Below are 17560 nucleotides of genomic sequence, written 5' to 3'. Positions count from 1 at the left end.
TTCCTAAATTAAAATCAATTGGAGCTGATTCTTGGTGTTTTACAGTCTTTTATGCCCAACCATGAAAAACATGTTTGTTTTTTTGCTCACAGGCCGCCAGTTTGGGTCTTGCTCAGGCTGAAACCATGAAGAATGCTGCTGAGAACACACACACACACACACACACACACACACACACACACACACACACACACACACACACACACACCACAGAACCACAACACATTAGACTGAGCCTGATGAGTCTCCCAGGAGACCGAACACAGTACTGAGTTCTCATTCTAGAACCTGAACGATGCACACAGAACACCTGTCTTCCATCACACCATCTCTGCTGTGTGATGTAACACAATGAGCCGTGTCAGGGGGAGGTTGACTTCCATGAGAATCAACTCTTCACATGAAACTGAGTTCCTATAGGATGACTAACAACTCTCAGAGTAGAACACCCAGAACTGTTACTTTCCCTGGGGACTGACGCTCTCCTTAACAATTCATTCAGGATTTGTTTTCGTAGGATACGACACACATACAATTACAATGATTCATTCCTTATATTTCTATGGTGACACCACAGATCGTTTGCAAAGAATTAGAAAATAGTAAAAAGTAAAAATGTCAAATTGAGAGGAAATACGTCAGACCTGCTGTAAGTCAGACCTGCTGTAAGTCAGACCTGCTCTAAGTCAGACCTGCTGTAAATCAGACCTGCTGTAAATCAGACCTGCTCTAAGTCAGACCTGCTGTAAGTCAGACCTGCTGTAAGTCAGACCTGCTGTAAGTCAGACCTGCTGTAAGTCAGACCTGCTGTAAGTCAGACCTGCTGTAAGTCAGACCTGCTGTAAATCAGACCTGCTGTAAATCAGACCTGCTGTAAGTCAGACCTGCTGTAAGTCAGACCTGCTGTAAGTCAGACCTGCTGTAAATCAGACCTACTGTAAATCAGACCTGCTGTAAATCAGACCTGCTCTAAGTCAGACCTGCTGTAAATCAGACCTACTGTAAATCAGACCTGCTGTAAGTCAGACCTGCTGTAAATCAGACCTGCTGTAAGTCAGATCTGCTGTAAATCACACCTGCTGTAAGTCAGACCTGTAAATCACACCTGCTGTAAGTCAGACCTGCTGTAAGTCAGACCTGCTGTAAGTCAGACCTGCTGTAAGTCAGACCTGCTGTAAATCAGACCTGCTGTAAGTTGGGTGGTCCTTTGCATGGGGTGATGTAAGTTTCCTTCAACAATCAGTCTTCCAGATAGATGACACAGGAACCTTGGTATTAAACTCTTTAGTAATAAAATGTAATTGCAGACAGAGATTCACATACAGAGTACCTCAGTAGTCCATCGTAACGATCTGTGTGGAGAAACAGGAGACAACGCTCTTTATACAATCTACCGTCGTATCATATCATAACATTGTTGCATTGGATTAGAAACAAAGTATCTAAGATGAGAAAAACCGGTCTAGACTGTGGTTTCTCTCTACTATCTCGTCCTTGAGGCTGTGTGACTATCAGCAGGTGCAGACGATTCTCATCCTGAGAACTTGAAGCAGTACATCTCCATTTACCCAGTACTTTTCCATCATTGCACATTGCAGGTATACAAAGGTTATGACATAAATACAGTAATCATGGCGTCAGTGTAGCCCCACACCCGACCACCAGGGTAACCCCCAACCAAGTCAGCCCTGCTGTAGGTCAGACCTGCATCCCAAAATGGCACCCTATTACCTATATAGTGCACTACTTTTGACCAGAGCCCTATTGGCCCTGGACACCCCTAACAGAGCCCTAGTGGCCCTGGTCAAAAGTAGTGCACTATAAAGGAAATGCGATGCACTTTAGAAGTCAACTACAGACTTAGGAACGAAGCCAGAAGTACATAAGGAGGAAGGAGGAGAGGCTGTGAGGGAAATGAGTGTGTCGCCGCTGGGATGGAACAAAGAAGTGAGAGGAAGTGATGTTTTCATTATCTGGTCTGGTAATGACTGGATACCCTCCATTACACACACACACACACACACACACACACACACACACACACACACACACACCACATCAGAGTGAGCCTGATGAGTCTCCCAGGAGACCCAAACACAGTATTGAGTTCTAGAACCAGAACGATGCACACACACACACAGAACACCTTTGTTCCATCACAGCAGGTCTGCTGTGTGACGTATCACAGTGAGCCGTATTAGGGGGGAGGTTGAGGTCTTCATGTGAACTGGTGCTCATCATCTAGTGATTTGATATCTGTTCAATAGAATAAATGAATGTTTATTTGATAGAACCTGAAACAGAAAGGCTGTTTCTGGAATAGGAAACAGTTATGGTCCCAATAGAGTAAATCTAACACATCTGTCTCTTCACACAGAATCAATCAACATCTCAATGTATCGGAAAGAAAACATGATGTAACGTCAGTGTCCTCTCTCTCTCTCCCTCTCTGTCTCAGACGTGTCGCTGTGTGAGGAGGCCATCTTCCAGTCTCTGGCGTCTCTCCGTCTGTCCTCCGTCCCCCTGGAGAGTCTCCTGGAGAGCCTGCCTGGGAAGAGGGTGGACAGGAAGAGTCTGGAGAAGCTTAAGAAGGCCTGCTCCCCCCAGCAGCAGATACTACTCCTGTTGAGACTCTGGAGAGAACAGAACAAAGACCAGGTTAAACTCTACGGAATCATTCAAGGTCAGTAGGATCCGTTTAGTAGAGCGCTGCTATTGGCTGCTGCATATGAGTTCTAAAGACTGTTATCCAATGAGAGGGTCCTGTTATGTCCTGGGCTCATCATATCTATTATCCAATGACAGGGTCCTGTTATGTCCTGGGCTCATCATATCTATTATCTAGTGAGAGGGCCGTGTTATGTCCTGGGCTCATCATATCTATTATCTAGTGAGAGGGTCCTGTTATGTCCTGGGCTCATCATATCTATTATCCAATGAGAGGGTCCTGTTATGTCCTGGACTCATCATATCTATTATCCAATGAGAGGGTCCTGTTATGTCCTGGGCTCATCATATCTATTATCCAATGAGAGGGTCCTGTTATGTCCTGGGCTCATCATATCTATTATCCAATGAGAGGGTCCTGTTATGTCCTGTTATGTCCTGGGCTCATCATATCTATTATCTAGTGAGAGGGTCCTGTTATGTCCTGGGCTCATCATATCTATTATCCAATGAGAGGGTCCTGTTATGTCCTGGGCTCATCATATCTATTATCCAGTGAACCACTGTGAGTGGAAGGTGTCCAGGTTAGGGGTGTCCAGGTTAGGGGTGTCCAGGTTAGGGGTGTCCAGGTTAGGGGTGTCCAGGTTAGGGCTGTCCAGGTTAGGGGTGTCCAGGTTAGGGGTGTCCAGGTTAAGGGTGTCCAGGTTAGGGGTGTCCAGGTTAGGGGTGTCCAGGTTAGGGGTGTCCAGGTTAGGGGTGTCCAGGTTAAGGGTGTCCAGGTTAGGGGTGTCCAGGTTAAGGGTGTCCAGGTTAGGGGTGTCCAGGTTAGGGGTGTCCAGGTTAGGGGTGTCCAGGTTAGGGCTGTCCAGGTTAGGGGTGTCCAGGTTAGGGCTGTCCAGGTTAGGGGTGTCCAGGTTAGGGGTGTCCAGGTTAGGGCTGTCCAGGTTAAGGGTGTCCAGGTTAGGGGTGTCCAGGTTAGGGGTGTCCAGGTTAGGGGTGTCCAGGTTAAGGGTGTCCAGGTTAGGGGTGTCCAGGTTAAGGGTGTCCAGGTTAGGGGTGTCCAGGTTAGGGGTGTCCAGGTTAGGGGTGTCCAGGTTAGGGCTGTCCAGGTTAGGGGTGTCCAGGTTAGGGCTGTCCAGGTTAGGGGTGTCCAGGTTAGGGGTGTCCAGGTTAGGGCTGTCCAGGTTAAGGGTGTCCAGGTTAGGGGTGTCCAGGTTAGGGGTGTACAGGTTAGGGGTGTCCAGGTTAAGGGTGTCCAGGTTAAGGGTGTCCAGGTTAGGGCTGTCCAGGTTAGGGGTGTCCAGGTTAGGGCTGTCCAGGTTAAGGCTGGTATTTTAGATGATGGTTATTGGTCAGCCAAATGACCGCAGTCACCGTAATAACCGTTGGAATAGCAACAACAACAAAGACAATACAAATGGGGGGGGGGGGGGCGTTGCCTAGGCAACCAACGACTTGTCTGCTACAGCACCTTGCTTCTTTCAGCCTGGAGCAACAACGTTTCATCACACTGTAGAGTCCAGGTTATAGCAGAGACTGACTCAACCACACGAGTTCCCAGCCATCCCGTCTTCAGTCAGCTGGTGTACAGGTTAGGGGTTATAGCAGAGACTGACTCAACCACACGAGTTCCCAGCCATCCCGTCTTCAGTCAGCTGTTTGTTCTACAAATTAGTTTTTAAATTTCCCTGATGTTCTTCATCCATAACCGTTGGTTACGTGGTTATACGATAATTGTGGCAGCCCTAATCCAGCTGTCTTAAGAGTAGTATCATGACTAACCTTTCTCCATTATCCTTTCCCTCCACTGTGAGTGGAAGGTGTCCAGGTGTCTAAGAGTAGTATCATGACTAACCTTTCTCCATTATCCTTTCCCTCCACTGTGAGCGTAAGGTGTCCAGGTGTCTTACAGTAGTATCAGTTTAACCTGAGTTCCTCCTCTACCCTGTTATCTCAGGTGTGAACCACTGTGAGCAGAAGGTGTCCAGGTGTCTTACAGTAGTATCAATTTAACCTGAGTTCCTCCTCTACCCTGTTATCTCAGGTGTGAACCACTGTGAGCAGAAGGTGTCCAGGTGTCTTACAGTAGTATCAGTTTAACCTGAGTTCCTCCTCTACCCTGTTATCTCAGGTGTGAACCACTGTGAGCAGAAGGTGTCCAGGTGTCTTACAGTAGTATCAGTTTAACCTGAGTTCCTCCTCTACCCTGTTATCTCAGGTGTGAACCACTGTGAGCAGAAGGTGTCCAGGTGTCTTACAGTAGTATCAGTTTAACCTGAGTTCCTCCTCTACCCTGTTATCTCAGGTGTGAACCACTGTGAGCAGAAGGTGTCCAGGTGTCTTACAGTAGTATCAGTTTAACCTGAGTTCCCTCCTCTACCCTGTTGTCTCAGGTGTGAACCACTGTGAGCGTAAGGTGTCCAGGTGTCTTACAGTAGTATCAGTTTAACCTGAGTTCCTCCCTCTACCCTGTTGTCTCAGGTGTGAACCACTGTGCGCGTAAGGTGTCCAGGTGTCTTACAGTAGTATCAGTTTAACCTGAGTTCCCTCCTCTACCCTGTTATCTCAGGTGTGAACCACTGTGAGCAGAAGGTGTCCAGGTGTCTTACAGTAGTATCAGTTTAACCTGAGTTCCTCCTCTACCCTGTTATCTCAGGTGTGAACCACTGTGAGCGTAAGGAGTCCAGGTGTCTTACAGTAGTATCAGTTTAACCTGAGTTCCTCCTCTACCCTGTTATCTCAGGTGTGAACCACTGTGAGCGTAAGGTGTCCAGGTGTCTTACAGTAGTATCAGTTTAACCTGAGTTCCTCCTCTACCCTGTTATCTCAGGTGTGAACCACTGTGAGCGTAAGGAGTCCAGGTGTCTTACAGTAGTATCAGTTTAACCTGAGTTCCTCCTCTACCCTGTTATCTCAGGTGTGAACCACTGTGAGCAGAAGGTGTACAGGTGTCTTACAGTAGTATCAGTTTAACCTGAGTTCCTCCTCTACCCTGTTATCTCAGGTGTGAACCACTGTGAGCGTAAGGTGTCCAGGTGTCTTACAGTAGTATCAGTTTAACCTGAGTTCCCTCCTCTACCCTGTTATCTCAGGTGTGAACCACTGTGAGCGTAAGGTGTCCAGGTGTCTTACAGTAGTATCAGTTTAACCTGAGTTCCCTCCTCTACCCTGTTATCTCAGGTGTGAACCACTGTGAGCGTAAGGTGTCCAGGTGTCTTACAGTAGTATCAGTTTAACCTGAGTTCCTCCCTCTACCCTGTTGTCTCAGGTGTGAACCACTGTGAGCGTAAGGTGTCCAGGTGTGCGGGTTTGAAGAACCTGACCCTGGGTGACCTGATGATGGTGATGAAGAGTCTCCCAGGGGTCCGGGCCCACGAGGAAGACATCAGGGCCGTGGTCTCCTCATGCCGCTCCCAGCAGTACCTCCTGCAGCTCCTTCACCTTTGGAAGAACCAGAACAAGGACCTGGACATCAATAAGGTAGTGGTCCGCCACCACCGTGCACATTAACACGCCTGCCTTAATCTAGACCAATTATCACTGTGTGGACATTCCTCTTTGTTCCTTTTCTACGTACCAACAACAACAAGATGAGATTATCCCATTAGAAGTGTGTTGGGTTTCCTTTGATGAGAGCACCGCAACGGAGAAGACGGAGTAACTGTCTTGATCACTTTGTGTTCTCCTTGATCGTTAAAACAATAAAGTATGTGTATTTATTTGTTTAAATGGTCAAAATAAAAACTAATCTATGAATCCATCAATGAAAGGGTCTGACTCACAGCCTGAGCCGGCTCCGGCAGCAGGGGGCACCACGCCCGCTCCTCAGGAGCATCAAGAAGATCAACCGGATCATCTCCACCTCCTCCATACACAAGATGTACGAGAAGATGTTCCTCAACATGATCGAGGACGGGACCTGCTTCAACACCAAACCCTACAACCAATAGGAGAAATGGGGCGGGTCTAAGGTGGGGGGAGGGGGAGGGGCAGAACTGGGTTTCAAATACTTTAAACATTTAGAATTTGTTAGTCTGCCTAGAGTGTCAGATGGATGGGGTTTGGCGTTTTGTGGTGTTTCTATTGGTTTATTGCTCCAGACAAGCTCAATCAGGGTCAGATAAAGGTTGTAAATTCATGTTTAAAGTATTTGCCACCCAGGTCTGATGGGGGTGGATCCTAACGTCCACTTACGTCAAATTTTCACTTGGTCTCCCATTGATATCAATGCATGACTAAGTCAAAAAATTCAATTTAAATGTAAATTAGGATTAGTCATTAACTGTGTGAAAACCAGGGTTGGGGTCAATTTAGTGGAAATTCAATTCATGAGGATTTTTTATTTCTGTTTGTGAATTTGAATTTGAATTCACTTGCTGAATTGACTGAATTAAAAATGGAATTGATTCCAACCTTAGCGAAAAGAGAAAACTATTTAAAATGTGTATATAGTCTGGTGTTTTTAAGGTGAGGTAGAGGGGTGATAGGGAAGGGGGTGGTGATAGGGAAGAGGGTGGTGATAGGGAAGGGGGTGGTGATAGGGAAGGGGGTGGTGATAGGGAAGGGGGGGGTGATAGGGAAGGGGGGGTCGTCTTGCTTTTTCACTGTTTTAAAAGGAGGAGATTTATTTCATAATGAAATGTTTCCTCCTGTGTGCGTTCCAAATGGAACCCTATTCCCTATATAGTGCACTACTACCCAATGGGCCCTGGTCAAAAGTAGTGCACTATATAGGGAATAGGGTGCCATTCCCCCCCCCCGCGCTGTTCTGTGTGGACTGCTGACATCCAAAGCTCTATTGACACTGTCAAAACATTTCAAACATGGTCAGCTTTTATGAATGTACAAAGGAGTGCAATTTGTTTTATTAAAATGTCATTTTTCTTACCGAATTTGTTTGTAAAAGCTTATTTTTATTTCTCTATTAAAATAAAATTGTATTCTGAATGCTGCAGGTTTGAATGTTGTTTGTTTGTAGCTGAAGGGATTTGTTTTGGAAATCATTTTTGTATAAAATATTTTAAGTATTTAAATAATACTTTATTTGGGATGTTTTTGGTTTGGACCAGCCCTTTTCAAGTCCTTCACATTTGTAAACATTATGTCGAATTATCTGATTAAAATCCATTTGATAAAATTGTTGTATGTTTTTTTATTTTTTTAAATGACAAGTGTTATGTATTGTTTTGATTTCCCCTCACATTAGTGTGAATGTTGAACCCTGGTGTCGTTACTCTCCTTGGCAGTAACCTGTGCCTGACGGAATGGTTTCTGATACACACCACTCCTCCTATTGACTCAGTCTTGTTACGGGCGTTTCAATCTCCTAACAATTTGCTTATTAAGAAACAGGAAATAGCTTCCTCATTACACTTACTCAATAAGGACGTGGTATTCCTTCCTTGGTAATATAGTGTTTATGTGAAACTTCAGTGTACGGCTGACATGTCCACACTGTCCTGTTCTATGAAATGACTTGACTCATCTTTACTCTCCTGCAAAATTAGTATGTGAATGTTATTCACTGTGTCATTCTGTCTCCTGGAAGGTTATTCACTGTGTCATTCTGTCTCCTGGAAGGTTATTCACTGTGTCATTCTGTCTCCTGGAAGGTTATTCACTGTGTCATTCTGTCTCCTGGAAGGTTATTCACTGTGTCATTCTGTCTCCTGGAAGGTTATTCACTGTGTCATTCTGTCTCCTGGAAGGTTATTCACTGTGTCATTCTGTCTCCTGGAATGTTATTCACTGTGTCATTCTGTCTCCTGGAAGGTTATTCACTGTGTCATTCTGTCTCCTGGAAGGTTATTCACTGTGTCATTCTGTCTCCTGGAAGGTTATTCACTGTGTCATTCTGTCTCCTGGAAGGTTATTCACTGTGTCATTCTGTCTCCTGGAATGTTATTCACTGTGTCATTCTGTCTCCTGGAAGGTTATTCACTGTGTCATTCTGTCTCCTGGAAGGTTATTCACTGTGTCATTCTGTCTCCTGGAAGGTTCTTCACTGTGTCATTCTGTCTCCTGGAAGGTTATTCACTGTGTCATTCTGTCTCCTGGAAGGTTCTTCACTGTGTCATTCTGTCTCCTGGAAGGTTATTCACTGTGTCATTCTGTCTCCTGGAAGGTTATTCACTGTGTCATTCTGTCTCCTGGAAGGTTATTCACTGTGTCATTCTGTCTCCTGGAAGGTTATTCACTGTGTCATTCTGTCTCCTGGAAGGTTCTTCACTGTGTCATTCTGTCTCCTGGAAGGTTCCTCACTGTGTCATTCTGTCTCCTGGAAGGTGGTTCACTGTGTCATTCTGTCTCCTGGAAGGTTCTTCACTGTGTCATTCTGTCTCCTGGAAGGTTATTCACTGTGTCATTCTGTCTCCTGGAAGGTGGTTCACTGTGTCATTCTGTCTCCTGGAAGGTTATTCACTGTGTCATTCTGTCTCCTGGAAGGTTCCTCACTGTGTCATTCTGTCTCCTGGAAGGTTATTCACTGTGTCATTCTGTCTCCTGGAAGGTTATTCACTGTGTCATTCTGTCTCCTGGAAGGTTATTCACTGTGTCATTCTGTCTCCTGGAAGGTTATTCACTGTGTCATTCTGTCTCCTGGAAGGTTATTCACTGTGTCATTCTGTCTCCTGGAAGGTTATTCACTGTGTCATTCTGTCTCCTGGAAGGTTATTCACTGTGTCATTCTGTCTCCTGGAAGGTTCTTCACTGTGTCATTCTGTCTCCTGGAAGGTTATTCACTGTGTCATTCTGTCTCCTGGAAGGTTCTTCACTGTGTCATTCTGTCTCCTGGAAGGTTATTCACTGTGTCATTCTGTCTCCTGGAAGGTTATTCACTGTGTCATTCTGTCTCCTGGAAGGTGGTTCACTGTCTCACCTCCACTAGTGTGGTCCCAGATCTGTTTGTGATGTCTTCTAGGGTCATTGTCTCCTCTGTACCAGATGAGACTAGTTGTAACCAGATCAAACTAGTTACGACTATACTAGTCTCATCTGGTTACAACTAGTCTGATCTGGTTACAACTAGTCTGATCCCTGTTGGTTTGACGTTGCTTTGTACCTACTGCCGTTGTCACGCCATCTCACCTTGCTCCTCAGAAAGGAACCAGAGCTCATTGTTTGGTTGTCAGGAGTGTGTAGTCAGGGTAACTTCCTACGGAGGATCATAATGTTGTCATACATGTTATTGTGATATCTTTAAAGGTCAGCTGACCAGAGTCTAGCCTGATTCCCAGACATGTTAGTGCTGTCTTGCCAAGTCCTATTGTCGTTGGCAGCAACAACGACCATAGGAGTTGGTAAGACAGTACAAACTAGATCTGGGATCAGGCTAGACTCTGGTCAGCTGACCTTTACAGACTGTTCTGCTGTGGTCTACATGAGGACCCAGCAGACCTTCCTCATTTTACCTTTAGGAAGTAGTGGTGACCTTTACAGACCTTTTTATAGACGTGTTTGGTTGTCATGGGAAGTAAGAGTGAGAATGTGTGTGTGTGTGTGTATGACTGAGAGCCAGGCAGATGGATCTAAAGTATCCCAATTTCTTGTTAATTAAATATCTTTAATAATGGCCTAGTGGGATACAAATGATATCAGCATTAATGTGAATCACCACCTCTTCTTCTATTGCCAAAGGAACAAATGCATGACTGCCAAGGTTAACACATCTCAAATCAAATTGTATTAGTCACATGCACTGAATACAGCAGCTGTAAGGACTTACAAAAATTATATTAACTAAAATGAATTAAAAGTCAGAAGTAAAATAACAGTAGCAAGGCTATATACATTATATACAGTATTACGGTACAGAGTCAATATGGAGGCTATATACAGGGTATTACGGTACAGAGTCAATGTGGAGGCTATATACATTATATACAGTATTACGGTACAGAGTCAATGTGGAGGCTATATACATTATATACACGGTACAGAGTCAATGTGGAGGCTATATACATTATATACAGTATTACGGTACAGAGTCAATGTGGAGGCTATATACATTATATACAGTATTACGGTACAGAGTCAATGTGGAGGCTATATACATTATATACAGTATTACGGTACAGAGTCAATGTGGAGGCTATATACATTATATACAGTATTACGGTACAGAGTCAATGTGGAGGCTATATACATTATATACAGTATTACGGTACAGAGTCAATGTGGAGGCTATATACATTATATACAGTATTACGGTACAGAGTCAATGTGGAGGCTATATACATTATATACAGTATTACGGTACAGAGTCAATGTGGAGGCTATATACATTATATACAGTATTACGGTACAGAGTCAATGTGGAGGCTATATACATTATCTACAGTATTATGGTACAGAGTCAATGTGGAGGCTATATACATTATATACAGTATTACGGTACAGAGTCAATGTGGAGGCTATATACATTATATACAGTATTACGGTACAGAGTCAATGTGGAGGCTATATAAATTATATACAGTATTACGGTACAGAGTCAATGTGGAGGCTATATACATTATATACAGTATTACGGTACAGAGTCAATGTGGAGGCTATATACATTATATACAGTATTACGGTACAGAGTCAATGTGGAGGCTATATACATTATATACAGTATTACGGTACAGAGTCAATGTGGAGGCTATATACATTATATACAGTATTACGGTACAGAGTCAATGTGGAGGCTATATACATTATATACAGTATTACGGTACAGAGTCAATGTGGAGGCTATATACATTATATACAGTATTACGGTACAGAGTCAATGTGGAGGCTATATACATTATATACAGTATTACGGTACAGAGTCAATGTGGAGGCTATATACATTATATACAGTATTACGGTACAGAGTCAATGTGGAGGCTATATAAATTATATACAGTATTACGGTACAGAGTCAATGTGGAGGCTATATACATTATATACAGTATTACGGTACAGAGTCAATGTGGAGGCTATATACATTATATACAGTATTACGGTACAGAGTCAATGTGGAGGCTATATACATTATATACAGTATTACGGTACAGAGTCAATGTGGAGGCTATATACATTATATACAGTATTACGGTACAGAGTCAATGTGGAGGCTATATACATTATATACAGTATTACGGTACAGAGTCAATGTGGAGGCTATATACAGGGGGTACCTGTACAGAGTCAATGTGGAGGCTATATTCAGGGGGTACCGGTACAGAGTCAATGTGGAGGCTATATACACGGGGTACCGGTACAGAGTCAATGGGGAGGCTATATACAGGGGGTACCGGTACAGAGTCAATGTGGAGGCTATATACAGAGGGTACCAGTACAGAGTCAATGTGGAGGCTATATACAGGGGGTACCGGTACAGAGTCAATGTGGAGGCTATATACAGGGGGTACCGGTACAGAGTCAATGTGGAGGCTATATACAGGGGGTACCGGTACAGAGTCAATGTGGAGGCTATATACAGAGGGTACCAGTACAGAGTCAATGTGGAGGCTATATACAGAGGGTACCAGTACAGAGTCAATGTGGAGGCTATATACAGGGGGTACCAGTACAGAGTCAATGTGGAGGCTATATACAGAGGGTACCAGTACAGAGTCAATGTGGAGGCTATATACAGGGGGTACCGGTACAGAGTCAATGTGGAGGCTATATACAGAGGGTACCGGTACAGAGTCAATGGGGAGGCTATATACATTATATACAGTATTACGGTACAGAGTCAATGTGGAGACTATATACAGGGGGTACCTGTACAGAGTCAATGTGGAGGCTATATACAGGGGGTACCAGTACAGAGTCAATGTGGAGGCTATATACAGAGGGTACCAGTACAGAGTCAATGTGGAGGCTATATACAGGGGGTACCGGTACAGAGTCAATGTGGAGGCTATATACAGAGGGTACCAGTACAGAGTCAATGTGGAGGCTATATACATTATATACAGTATTACGGTACAGAGTCAATGTGGAGGCTATATACATTATATACAGTATTACGGTACAGAGTCAATGTGGAGGCTATATACATTATATACAGTATTACGGTACAGAGTCAATGTGGAGGCTATATACATTATATACACGGTACAGAGTCAATGTGGAGGCTATATACATTATATACACGGTACAGAGTCAATGTGGAGGCTATATACAGGGGGTACCGGTACAGAGTCAATGTGGAGGCTATATACAGGGGGTACCGGTACAGAGTCAATGTGGAGGCTATATACAGGGGGTACCGGTACAGAGTCAATGTGGAGGCTATATACAGGGGGTACCAGTACAGAGTCAATGTGGAGGCTATATACAGGGGGTACCGGTACAGAGTCAATGTGGAGGCTATATACAGGGGGTACCAGTACAGAGTCAATGTGGAGGCTATATACAGGGGGTACCGGTACAGAGTCAATGTGGAGGCTATATACATTATATACAGTATTACGGTACAGGGTCAATGTGGAGGCTATGTACAGTGGGTACCTGTACAGAGTCAATGTGGAGGTTATATACAGGGGGTACCGGTACAGAGTCAATGTGGAGGGGCACAGGTTAGTCGAGGTAATATGTACATGTAGGTAGAGTTAAAGTGACTATGCATAAACCATAAATAGAGAGTAGTAGCAGTGTAAAAGAGGGAGGGGGGGGGGGGCAATGCAAATAGTCTGGTTAGCCATTTGATTAGCTGTTCAGGAGTCTTATGGATTGGGGATAGAAGCTGTTAAGAAGCTTTTTGGACCTGTACTTGGCGCTCCGGTATCTCTTGCTGTGCGTTAGCAGAGAGAACAGTCTATGACTAGGGGAGTCTTTGACAATTTTTAGGGCCTTCCTCTGACACCGCCTGGTATAGAGGTCCTGGATGGCAGCAAGCTTGGGCCATACGCATTACCCTCTGTATTGCCTTGAGGTAGGAGGCCGAGCAGTTGCCATGCCAGGCGGTGATGCAGCCAGTCAGGATGCTCTCAATGGTGCAGCTGTATAACTTTTTGAGGATCTGGGGACCCATGCCAACTCTTTTCAGTCTCCTGAGGGGGAATAGGCGCTGTCTTGCCCTCTTCACCTGTTATGACTAACTGGGGACACCAGGCGTGTTATGACTAACTGAGGACACCAGGTGTGTTGTGACTAACTGGGGACACCAGGTGTGTTATGACTAATTGGGGACACCACGCGTGTTATAACTAATTGGGGACACCAGGTGTGTTATGACTAATTGGGGACACCAGGTGTGTTATGACTAACTGGGGACACCAGGTGTGTTGTGACTAACTGGGGACACCAGGCGTGTTGTGACTGACTGGGACACCAGGTGTGTTATGACTAACTGGGGACACCAGGCGTGTTGTGACTGACTGGGACACCAGGTGTGTTGTGACTAACTGGGGACACCAGGTGTGTTATGACTAACTGGGGACACCAGGCGTGTTGTGACTAACTGGGGACACCATGCGTGTTGTGACTAACTGGGGACACCAGGCATGTTGTGAAGGTGTTATAATATGATCTAATAGAGGGCATGTCTCCATCCCTGACTGACTCCTCCCCTTCCTCTTTCTAGTCCACGGTTGACGATAAAGGGCGATAAGGTCTGAATCAGCCCACAATAGAGGATAGGACTCCTCCCCTTCCTTTTTCTAGTCCGGTTGACGATAAAGGGCGATAAGGTCTGAATCAGCCCACAATAGAGGATAGGACTCCTCCCCTTCCTCTTTCTAGTCCGGTTGACAATAAAGGGCGATAAGGTCTGAATCAGCCCACAATAGAGGATAGGACTCCTCCCCTTCCTCTTTCTAGTCCGGTTGACGATAAAGGGCGATAAGGTCTGAATCAGCCCACAATAGAGGATAGGACTCCTCCCCTTCCTCTTTCTAGTCCGGTTGACGATAAAGGGCGATAAGGTCTGAATCAGCCCACAATAGAGGATAGGACTCCTCCCCTTCCTCTTTCTAGTCAGGTTGACGATAAAGGGCAGAGAGAAGGATCCACGATCAAGTCCTTTTACAGCTGGACAAGCGACAACATCAACATGGTGAGTCACTCTTCTGATGATGGGATAATGACACATACAAGGATGTTCCTTTTTAACACATTATTTATATATTGCAACATTTTAAAGTTACATATTTCGGTATATTGTACAATGTGAATGTGTTGCCATGACAAAAAGCTGTTTGTAATTATTAGTCAATTTTACAATAATGTTGTGTAATAAATTGGTAGCCCCTTAGCCTACAGTTGAAAGCTTTATATCAATCAAATGTATTTAATAAAGCCATTTTTACATTGCTCTACGTGCTCTAAACAAAGTGCATTATTTTCTTATATTTACAGTTGTTCACAATCCTCGTAGTGCTGGCGTCGGTTGATCTCAGCTGTAGCGCAATGAAAGAGGTTCTTCAAAGTCAGACCCCCGCCACGTATCACCACCTGGACTCCTCCACCGGCCAGTTACTCACCTGTCATCGCTGTCCACCTGGCCATCACATGTCTGCGCACTGCACCGCCACCACGCAGACCGTGTGTACACCATGTCCATCAGGCCACTACACTCAGTACTGGAACTACCTGCACAAGTGTCTGTACTGCGGCACGTTCTGTGGGGAGCACCAGGTGGTCAAGGAGGAGTGCTCGGTTCTCAATGACAGGGTGTGTGAGTGCAAAGGAGGATATTTCTGGGACGCCGATTTCTGTATCAGACACACGGAGTGTCCTTCTGGCTACGGGGTGAAACGGAGAGGTAAGAAACAGAATGGACAGATATATCACCATTTCCGTCTTTGCGCAATAGCGTTATTTTGCAGATAGATCGAATAACGGTATATAACGGTTTATAACGGACAAATAGTAATATACATTTGTTTAAAAATGTCAAATGCCCCCACAGGTACGACGGAGACGGACACAGAGTGTGAAAAATGCCCTCACGGTTCCTTCTCCTACAACACTTCTTCGCGCGCGCTGTGCGTAAATCACACCGATTGCGCGTCACTGGGGCGGAAGACGGTCCTCAGGGGTACGTGTTGGCACGATAACCTCTGCGCCCTTTCCTGTGAAGAACTGAAAGATGGAGGTGGGTATCACATTATCGACACGATCTTGATATGGACTTGTGTTTTTAGTTGTGGTGTATTTCAAACCCAAAATACTGAAACAGAATTGGTGGTCTATATTTTATTTATTGCAGACTTTTATGAAATGTAATGAAAGTAATATTCGTGTATTTTGGCATTACTTTGGTATTATACAGACAAATCCAAATGTTTTCCTCGTTGGCAGGTGAGTTTAAACTACTCAGAACCTTCCTTCCTGACTTCTTCGCTCATCACAAGATGAGAGTGGTGAAGCTGAGGAAGCTGGTCTGGAGGTTGATGGCCACTGAAGAGGAGCAGGAGCACCAGGTTAGAGAGACAGACCCTAAGTAATTGTGTGTGTATGTACTGATCGATGCTACTGAATGTAATGTCATATATGAACACATAAATGATAAATGGAGACCTAGAATAGCAGGTCTCTGTCTTCCTCCGTTTTGAGTCAGTACAGAACCGTAGTTATATTTCTCTTGTTTTACAGTGGGGCAAAAAAGTATTTAGTCAGCCACCAATTGTGCAAGTTCTTCCACTTAAAAAGATGAGAGAGGCCTGTAATTTTCATCATAGGTACACTTCAACTATGACAGACAAAATGAGAAAAAAAATTGCAGAAAACCACATTGTAGGATTTTTAATGAATTTATTTGCAAATGATGGTGGAAAATAAGTATTTGGTCAATAACAAAAGTTTATCTCAATACTTGTGGACAGGTGTCTTTTATACTGATAACAAGTTCAAACAGGTGCCATTAATACAGGTAACGAGTGGAGGACAGAGGAGCCTCTTAAAGAAGAAGTTACAGGTCTGTGAGAGCCAAAAATCTTGCTTTTTTGTAGGTGACCAAATACTTATTTTCCACCATAATTTGCAAATAAATTCATTAAAATTCATTTTTTTTCCTCATTTTGTCTGTCATAGTTGAAGTGTACCTATGATGCAAATTACAGGCCTCTCTCATCTTTTTAAGTGGGAGAACTTGCACAATTGGTGGCTGACTAAATACTTTTTTTGCCCCACTGTACAGTGATGTAGTTGTGTCGTTAAGCTGTTGTTGTCTATTCATGTTGTGTATTATGTCCTGGGTTATGTTGCGTGTGGGACCCAGGAAGAGTAGTTGCTGCTCTGGCAACAACTAACGGGGATCCTAATTAAATACCAAATGACCAACACACACAGTTAGAGGTTTACATTTAACCTGGCCTTTAATCAATGATTTCACTTCATTATTCTCTTGTATTTGCCTTCTCTTGTTCTATTTCTCCTTCATTTTATTATTTGAAAATGTGCCTCAATTTTAAATGCAATTTAAATAAAGTTGAATTTGATTTGATTTGAGCAGGAGCAGCAGCAGCACCCGGCCAGCAGCCTCTCCCAGTCCGGCCAGAGAGGCCTCTTGCAGGGCCAGGTGAAGGACTGGATCAGGCATGCCTCAGAGGAAGACCTGAGGAGACTCCCTGAAATACTGAGGAAGACCCATCAGAGTGTGATGGCAGAGAGACTAGAGGGGAAGATGAGGGAGTTACAGGAAGCCTCTGATTGTAACTCGGTTAGAAACGGGGTGACCTCATCACCTCACTGTGATGTAGAAGAGGTTTCACAATCTGAATAACTCACTGATTGGATACAGTACCATATAGCCTACAGTGATCATGAATATACTACTGTAAACCACTGTGCTGTATGCTGTATGCTTGTGTGTTCACTGGTTATCAGCTGACTTCCAAAATACTGATCCGTTATGGTTGTACAATGTGTCTGCTTTGTCCTGGTCAAATAATGAAACATTAATGTCAGTCCT

At 44.3% G+C, this 17560-nt stretch overlaps 2 protein-coding genes across 2 annotated transcripts in view; both read left to right on the top strand.

The window, feature by feature from the left end:
* Window positions 1–7804, top strand: part of LOC110520706 (tumor necrosis factor receptor superfamily member 11B) — a 47247-nt gene extending 39443 nt beyond the window's left edge. The window contains exons 4-6 of the mRNA XM_036935421.1: window positions 2459–2683; window positions 5936–6147; window positions 6438–7804. Of these exons, the coding sequence (XP_036791316.1) occupies window positions 2459–2683; window positions 5936–6147; window positions 6438–6617 (617 nt within the window). The 3' untranslated portion in view covers window positions 6618–7804. The remainder of the gene's footprint in view (window positions 1–2458; window positions 2684–5935; window positions 6148–6437) is intronic.
* A 6769-nt stretch (window positions 7805–14573) lies between these two features.
* LOC110506163 (tumor necrosis factor receptor superfamily member 11B) lies at window positions 14574–17560 on the top strand. Its single transcript, XM_021585577.2, has 5 exons — window positions 14574–14701; window positions 15004–15409; window positions 15557–15742; window positions 15949–16070; window positions 17102–17560. Exons 1-5 carry the CDS (start codon window positions 14699–14701, stop codon window positions 17369–17371), a joined length of 987 nt encoding a protein of 328 aa, XP_021441252.2. The 5' UTR covers window positions 14574–14698; the 3' UTR covers window positions 17372–17560.

This window comes from Oncorhynchus mykiss, chromosome 2, assembly GCF_013265735.2.
Source record: "Oncorhynchus mykiss isolate Arlee chromosome 2, USDA_OmykA_1.1, whole genome shotgun sequence".
In the NCBI taxonomy this organism is placed as follows: domain Eukaryota; kingdom Metazoa; phylum Chordata; class Actinopteri; order Salmoniformes; family Salmonidae; genus Oncorhynchus; species Oncorhynchus mykiss.
This window is presented reverse-complemented; position numbering and strand designations above follow the sequence as displayed.